We start from the raw sequence: 9,184 nt of genomic DNA, 5'->3' as shown, positions 1-9,184 counted from the left end.
GTGTGAAGACAGTAGCGCAAATCCGTGAATGAATGTTCCGAAGTGAAATACACTTCAACGGAATAAAGTTGAATGGAATTGAATTGAATTAAAGTTGAATAAACTTCAACTTTACTGTTCAGTGCACTGATGTCAGACTCATTTTGGATAATAAAGTTTATTGTTAAACAGTACCCATTTCAACCACTAGCTGTCAATATGACAATATATTCCTGAATCATGGTTAATGTACTCACAGCAGGATACATTGTGTATCTAAACCTTTTTTCAGTAATAAGTCTTTTTGTGGTTTGACAGTCTGAATGAAGTCTAGGGAAATATCATAATGCACATCGCCTTTTCTAATCTTTCCATTTGCACTGTTAGGCTGTTGCCCTGCGTTTCTTCATACAACAAACTGCAATCTCATCTACGCCACTTTGTTCATTCTTTAAGTTCATTCTTAAAGAGTAATTCTAAGGCCCTATGAAATCACAATTTCCTTCTTTTTTTTTTTTTTCTAAATTCTGTTTTCCCTTTTAATTTTACTGGATTCGGTTTAATGGTTTAATTAAATGTCTAATCAATTAAATTAATAAAACTTGAACTTTAATAATTTTTATTTTATTTTTGCAATAATAGGGTCATATGGAATGTTTTATTTTTTCAGAAATTCTGTGTTGTTTGTTTTAATTTTTTTGGGTTTATGATGCAATTTTTATGCACCAAGAGCTTGTAACACTCCAAAGAGAAAGGAAAAAATTAAATTGCATCATATGACCCCTTTAACAGTGGTAATCAAATGAAGGCTTAAAACAGTAACAATTTAATTCATCTTTCACAATGTAATCAAAAGAAAATTTAACAAATCCTTTCTATTTTCTGGCATACAATGTTCTGCACAACACAACAGAACAGTTTACTATTAAATTTAAAACATTAAAGAAAAAATGTGTGATATTCTTAGGGTGCTATTGTCCTGCAACTTGAACATAAGATTGGCAAATGATGGGTGATACCTGTGAGTTTCAGTGGCCTTAATGTTTTTATTTAGTTCACTACGTAAGAGAGAAATCTCACAAAAACACTCACGGTTACAGCTGGGTTATATATCACTCCCAAAAACAAAATACAAATATCAAATGTCATCATATTTTGCATAAACAAACAGATGCCTACTTCACAAGACTGTTAAGTACACAATTCTCATTGCCATAATGCAAAAAACGTATTCATGTAGCGTGCGGAGGCAAGCATCATCATTAGGGGCCTGTTTGACACATGCTGTGTCTGTGAGAGCAGTGCGACAGGCATGCGTTTCATGACTGTTTCTGCAGCGTAACACAGGAAAATAAAAGGGATTTCTGGGTTACTGCACTGAGTAACCCACAGACACTCACTGACAACTGCCTAGCAATGTGCTAAATATATCACTGAGGCTGCTTTACAGCAATAAACGTCAGGCGGGGAAATGATCATGACGGCAATAATGCATGTCACCACACAGAAATAGGTAGGCAAAATATAATTTTTCCTTTGATTTTGAGCTGAACTATGACATAGACACTTCTTTGTGGGATTCAACCAAAAAGCCCAGCGTTAGATCCAAATATAGAAGTGTCTTGTTTAAACGTGCGTTTGTGTAGTTCTTTCATGCTAAATCTGAACGACCGCTCTGTCTGCAAACAACCAGCAAAACACAGATGCTAGAGCAAGCAGGCCAGTTGGCAGAGCAGACCCACAAACACTTAAACTAAGACACACACACACACACTCAGGAACCTTGTCCTCAAGCACTCCGGCCGGCAGAATCCACGAGGGACTTCTGCTCGCAGCTGCTGAACGAGGAAGACACCTGCGCTTCGTCTGAGAACACAAATAACAGCCAGCATCCCGTTTCACCGCGCTGTCAGCATCCGCTAGCACTGCACGACCAACACCAGCAGCACAGACACTTTGTCTGTTCAGATAGTTTGTGTTAAATCTAGTGACCGGCTGATACGGGGTTTTCTGAAGCCAGTACATGAAGAACATCATCTGTCATCGAAGCGGTTCAAATATGATGCAAATGGCTACATCAGTGACATCCCGTACTAGATTACGAACTTCATGCTGATTTCGAGTCAATGAACACTGTACACCCTAACATTTGAGATATCAGTTAGAATTTAAGTTAATAAACTCCAGGATTAATTTTACACAGCTTTATATTTTGGTTTTGTAGAGCAGGCATCTTAAAGGGATAGTTCACCCAAAAATGAAAATGTGATGTTTATCTGCTTACCCCCAGGGCATCCAAGATGTAGGTGACTTTGTTTCTTCAGTAGAACACAAACGAAGATTTTTAACTCAAACCGTTGCAGTCTGTCAGTCATATAATGGAAGTGAATGGGGATCACGGCTTTTTGAGAGTCAAAAAAACATACACAAACAAAACCAAATTAAACCCTGGTTTCTCTGGCCTTCGGATGGAGATTTACTGCTGATCACAGAACCGTGCTTCACTGAAAGATACGCATGACAATCAACGCTTCTGTCGAATCGCGATCTCGATTCCATTTCGATTTATCGTGCAGCCCTGTGCAAGAAACTGAATAGTATTTATATCATTTTTTACCTCTTATACACCGCAATGTCCAACATCCGGCGCGTGACGCATGTACGTGCTCTGGCATAGTAGACATAGAAATATATATATACGTAGATGCCTCATTAGTGACTGTTTATATGGGCTTAAGCAGATAAACATCACATTTTCATTTTTGGGTGAACTATCCCTTTAATAGCACTTAACATATAATCCTGAGTATGTTAGCTCAAAATACATAATGACAGATAAGTTTTGTTTTCAAGTGAATTTTTATTTATTTTGGAACATTTCATTTACATTTATGCATTTAAGCAGACACTTTTATCCAAAGTGGCTTACTAATGAGGAATACATCAAGTGATTCATCATAAAGAGGCATTAAACACAGGAAGTGCTCTTAATATAAAGTTTCAGACTTTGTTTAGAACAGGGATTAGGGAAAACTGAAACGTTCTTCTTTTTTTTTTCTCAACCAAGCAAATTTCATGAATATAACACATTGTAATTCAGTTGTACTGCATCAGCCGCTGACAAACCCATATTATGTTGTACACAAATCTGGTGGTTTTAGTCTGATGGTTAAAGATCTGCTGGACTGATAACTGAAGGGTTGTAGGTTTAAATGTAGCAAGTTATAGTCTCAATAAAGCCAAATACTGGCCGATATATCAGTCTGTCGCTACTTAAAGGGGTAGTTCACCCAAAAATGAAAATTACCCCATAATTTACTCACCCTCAAGCCATCCTAGGTGTATATGACTTTATTCTTTCATACGAATCCAGTCGGAGTTATATAAAAAAATGTCCTGGCTCTTCCAGGCTTTATAATGGCAGTGAATGGGTGTTATTTTTCAATAGTCCAAATGAAGTCCAATAAAGCGCATCCATCCATCATAAAAAGTAGCGAATCAATGCATTTTTATAAGAAAAATATTAATTTCAATAAACAGTAATCTTTAGCTTCCGCTAACTGTTGTACGCGCGTTCACAATAGAACGCCGTTCCGGCGGATGACGTAGGCGTAGCGTAAGCATATACATATCTATGAGCGTAAGGTCCGGTGAGAATATGCTAGTCTCGCGAGAACCGACGTTTGTTTACAGGAGCAAAGGAAGCAAAGTTTCCATACTTTAGCAAAGGAAAACCAGTCTCCTCTCAGCTTATATCAAAATCCTCCGACATTTTTCTTTACAAATCTTCGCTTTGTACTTCTAATTCGTGACAGGTGTTTTGTTATGCTCTCTCCTCTGCGCTTCCTCATTCGTCACTTCTCACCGGACCTTACAATACGCCTACATCATCTGCCTGAATGAACGCGCAAGTTAGCGCAAGCTAGAAATTACGGTTTATAAAGTTTTAAATATGGATATTTTTCTTACAAAAACACATTGATTCGCCTCAGGAGGCCTTTATTCAGCCCCCGGAGCCGTGTGAGGCACTTTTTAATGATGGATGGATGTACTTTATTTGACGTCTTTTGGACTGTTGAAAAATAACACCCATTCACTGCCATTATAAAGCTTGAAAGAGCCAGGACGCTTTTAAATATAACTCCGATTGGATTCGTCTGAAAGAAGAAAGTCATATACACCTAGGATGGCTTGAGGGTGAGTAAATCATGGGGTCATTTTCATTTTTGGGTGAACTATCCCTTTAAAACACAAAAAAGCTCATAGTGGCAGCGACAGGATCTGGTTTAAAGACAATATACATGCTCTCTAATAGTACAAGATCCCTCAAAAGACAAACTAGTAACTACATCTGACCACCCACGTGTTAAACACTATTCAACCATCACTACTACATCCAGAACAGCCTGAACACGGAATTATTAGGTTAAGTTAGCAACTTAAACTGATCAACAGCATCTCCAGAATGGAGAAGATCTGTCCATCTGATGAATCCCATGCAGAGCAAACACAACAGTCCTCTGAGCTGAACATATGACACTAGGTAGGCAGCTCACTAGGTTTCGAGACAAAGCCCTAGGATACAGTTGCCATAAATAGTGCACACTGCTCTCTTAGTAATAAATAAATGCGATCCTCACCTCGCTCCTAGAAACTCCGTTTGCTCTTTACAGCTGATAGCTGGCAAGGCCTCGCTGTTGCTGGTGTAAGCGGTTAACACGACACCCTGCTCGTCCTGCTGTCGACTCATCTTGAGCGCAACATTATTATGGAAGTTTCGGCTTAACCTCGGAAGAATTGCCGCTCGACTGACTCTCCCTTAACAACGTGAATAATCAGAGTCACAGCGCTCCGCCTCCGGGCGGCGGCAGGCGACCAATGCAAAGAGTCGGCTAATGAATATTAATCACGCTCACCCACCGAGTCTTGCTGATTGGCTGAAATGCAGACGCTGTTAAATGAGCAGCGCTGTGTGATGGCGTAATTGTGGTAAAGACTTGATTCATGAATATTAATAATGTTACGTAACCCGACGCTCCAGAAAGGTTGCTAGGCAACCTACGTAAAGTAATTAATATACATAAGAATATAATTCAATTCAGAGAATGCAGCAGAGACTTCTATTGTTCAAGAAAAATTTAACCGGTTGTGCTGCTCTAAAAAACGGAAATCTATAACGTTTTAAATTAGACTCTAGTAAACTTCAGTCAGACCCTCAGAGATTAAATCATATTTTGATACGGTTGCACAGAGCATCTATTAATCCCCAGTGATTTACCTATCACAGATACTTATTGATGTGTATTAATTTAATGATCTTGCTTCCATTTATCAATTATGGCATCTCATGTCTAACTGTCAGGCTGATGTGAAAAATAACTTTGAAATAAAGCAATATTAGGCTGAATTTCAGTACAGTTGTTACATAATTATGAATGATCAGAAAATAAGGCAAGCTCTATCTCTGCCTGAAAGTAGAGATAAAATGGTCACGTATATGGATCTCAGACACACCTGTTTAGAGATTTTCCAGTCAGAAATATTCTTCTGCTGATGTCACTGTTGTACAAATGTACACAATAAAGCCAACAGCATTCATCAAAAGCACTGATGCTATATCAGTACATCAGAAGATTTGGTTAATTAACACACATGCATAACGTGACCCAATACTGAAAAACCTAAAGCTGAAACTTTAAGGTCTCTGCATTTTGTGGCAGGTTTGAAGTTTGTTCCATTTGCCTGTAATTTGCCTTCTGTGTGTCAACAATGAGCCCCACGGTCAAGACTGAATTACATCCTCCTCTCTGAAAAAGTGAGGCTGGTGGCTGTTTTTAGGCCGAGCCGAGAATGAAGGGAAGGAAACATGATGTTCAGCCGAATGCTGACCACACAGGTACACTGGAGAGACCATTATTTATTTACTTAAGTTCCTTAACACTGTTCAGAACACAACCGAACACGCCTGCACGTTTCCATTACCATCACAGCTATTTGTTCAGCATGTCTGTCTCTGTATGAGCGCCTGCGAGCTGTTTTCGTGTGTGAGGATACGGTCCAGTGAAACAGACATTGAATAAAAAGCGCGTGTTTATTTTGATAGCTGTATGTCAATGGTCTGCTGTCAGGCACATTCACAATACTATTGTGCAGAAAACACAAACATGGACTCTGTGTTTCTCATATAGCTTTCATTATGTTGCGTGTTTCAAAGTAAATAACTATTTTTGAAACATTAATAATGTTTTTTTAAAGGGAAGTTTTGAAGAAAATCAATCATATGGTGTGTTACTGATGCAAATAAAATAGTTACTAATTAATGCATTGTAAACAACTGCCAGGAATTTACAGGATTAAAGAGTATGATTTTACAATATATTACTGTAGTCCGGCAATTGCTGTGAAATCAATGCATGCTGGGTCATTTTCTTATAAATCACTGTGAATGAATAGCAGAATGACGCTAAGATCACAGTAATGTACCGCTCTTGTTTTACTGGGAATTCACATTATAAAGTAACTGTGCCACTGCGAGAAATGTAGTTGTTTACTACTGTAATTGTTTTGAAGTCTGTGTTGATTAGTGATTAGTATGAATTTTGTCACTGTTTTGGAGCGCACTGCCTTATAGATAACCTAAAGACTAACATATTGATACTAACACCCAAAAAACTTTCATTTTGATTTCATGGGGACTTTAAGTTAAGTGTGATCCTTAAAGTATGCATGTGAGTAGTTTGCATACTACATACTATAAATGTAGCACAGACCTACAGAAGCTTGTTTCCGCCACAGAATAAAAAAAATAAAAGGTAATGTCTCACAATTCTGTAAAAAATTTTTTTTTAAAAAGTCAGAATTTTGAGGGAAAAAGTCAGAATTGCGAGATATATAACTCACAATTACCTTTTTATTTTTTATTACATGGCAAAAAAACAGAACTGTGGTTTGTAAAGCAGAACTCAGAGTTTATGTCTTTTTTGTTTTCTCCTCAGAATTAAGAGAAAAAGTGAGATAAAGAGTCACAATTACATTTTTTAAACACATGGTGGAAACAGATCTCCATACTGACATCCTAAATCCACTATTGGAAACGTCATGTGACCTGTAACATCAGTCGTGACACATTTACAAACGTGACAGGTGTGACAACAACTCTACTGCAGTGTAATATCCAGCAGATGCACACTTCAGACTCTCAGCAGAATCAGTAGCTCATATGGGTTTATGTCACATACTGTTTCATGAATACTGCATATTCGGACATAATACTCATTTGATGTGCTGCTTTCCACAGCACAGCTCTCCTCAACAAGACACATGAATAGAGAAAAGCATGCTGGGGACTAAAGTGTAATGCTTAGGCTCAAGGGCTTATCATTGTTGACATCTTGGGCAACTCAAACACAGAGCAATGTTGGATAAAGACACAGTGTCAATCTATCAATTATAATCAACTCGGGATGGAAAAGAGTTTTAAAACAGAACTAAAGACAGGTTTGAGCTGATGAGGCATGGTCACTGTTGCCAACAAATTTTGGTGATTTCAAATATCAACATTGGCTACCAGAAATCACTTACTCTGCCTTTAAAGGGTTACAATGGATAATGGATTACGGATAATGTCCTGGACGTTGCTAAATTTAGCAACAAAATTGCTAAGTTGGCAACACTGGGCATGGTGAGGTTCAGATCTGCAGCTGTGATACTGCCATCTAGTGCTCAGACTCACATCTGCGCATGTTCACCCTCTCTTTGTTTGACCATGTATCTTCACACAAAGAACAAACACAACACGAGTTTCCAGCCAGCTTCACCTTCTTCTATGCTTTATTCAGCATTACGTCCATCGGTCAGAAGCCACAGCAGCATCAGTTTTAGAGAGTAACATGTCAGTTTTACAATAATAGTGCATCTCTGATGGGTTGAGTCTTTATCGTTCTTAATAGGCTGAAATAGTACATCTTGTGAAGCAGATGACTGACCCAGGACATGAGGTCTGTTCAGAGTAATGCTGTTATTGCTGTTTCAGTCTCATTCAGAATTAATAAAGGAGAGACTGTAGCATCATCCTCAACATCTGCATGGAAACCTCAGCTCCCTTCGGTGCTGTGAGATCTTGAGAAACAGCGTGAGCTGCCGGGTCAGAGACACTATCACAGCATTACTAGCATCTCTACTTCAGCCAGGTTAGACGCCATATTGAATTTAATATGGGTGAAAACAAGGTTGTGAGGAATAGGCGTGCACTGTATAAAGATCCTAGAGATTATGTCATTTTCTCAATTCAAATGGAGTTTTTGTCTGAAAGTGTTTGTCAGAAAGCCGTTTCATCAGTTTGTTGTTAAATACTATTAAACATACCGTACTTCAGTCCCTCCAAGCCTCGTTTTCATTCCTGTCAAAAATGAAATATGGTATTACCCTGACTGAGGTCTATAGGGACTTTCCAAAAAGAGGCTACGAAATAGAGCTGGAAACTTTCCAAGGATTATATGTTTTATTGAACATCTGCTTTAAAAGATGTTAGCAATTTTTGCGACGTTAACAAACATTTTTTGACATGTTTAAATACATAAATACATGTGCAAATAACTCTAATCCTGATTTGTTTGATTTCATTATTTTCAAGTAGGCTAATAACCCTTTAATATATGGGGTGGATTCGGGTAATGTGGGACACTTTTTGCAATTTTGACTGGTGTATCATATTTCCATATGAAGCCAAAACAATTAATACAAATATTATATCATTATGACATCTCTAAGATGTTGCCTTATTAAATCAGAAGAAACATTTCAGATATTGTTCTTAAAGCGGAAATGCCACATATATTAGTGCTCCTTGTGCCAAAAGGTGTGGATTGTCTAATGTGGGACAGCTCAAATCTGGGACACTATGTTTTGGGTTAGAAATAGTTTAATTTTTACAAAGCAAACTTCATATTTAACACTCCTGGTTAAATGTTTGTAACCTGTTTTGGTTAATTCATTTAGTAGGCCTAGTGTTTGCTGTCTTCATCAAAATTGTAGCCTATGTTCACATGTGGAATGTTAAATATTACACAGAAATCATATACTACTTAAAATAATTTATTACAAAAATTTCAGATTTCTGGCAGCAACAATAATAATAACCATTTAATGAAGTCAGAAATGTAAAATCGGACTTAATAAAGACAGCAAAATAATTTTATAAATGATC

The 9,184-nt window shown here is 37.7% G+C and overlaps 1 protein-coding gene across 2 annotated transcripts in view; it reads right to left on the bottom strand.

The window, feature by feature from the left end:
- Positions 1-4,812, bottom strand: part of arhgap18 (Rho GTPase activating protein 18) — a 44,234-nt gene extending 39,422 nt beyond the window's left edge. For both annotated transcript variants that reach the window (XR_001636718.1, XM_016516618.1), the window contains exon 1: positions 4,620-4,812. Coding sequence is in view for 1 of the 2 variants with exons in the window: in XM_016516618.1 (XP_016372104.1) it covers positions 4,620-4,729 (110 nt within the window). In the remaining variant the exon portion in view is untranslated. The remainder of the gene's footprint in view (positions 1-4,619) is intronic.
- Positions 4,813-9,184: the final 4,372 nt, after the last annotated feature.

Source organism: Sinocyclocheilus rhinocerous, unplaced genomic scaffold, assembly GCF_001515625.1.
Source record: "Sinocyclocheilus rhinocerous isolate Xijiao unplaced genomic scaffold, SAMN03320098_v1.1 scaffold2012, whole genome shotgun sequence".
In the NCBI taxonomy this organism is placed as follows: Eukaryota; Metazoa; Chordata; class Actinopteri; order Cypriniformes; family Cyprinidae; genus Sinocyclocheilus; species Sinocyclocheilus rhinocerous.
The sequence above is the reverse complement of the archived record's forward strand: the minus strand, read 5'-3'. Positions and strand labels throughout refer to the sequence as shown.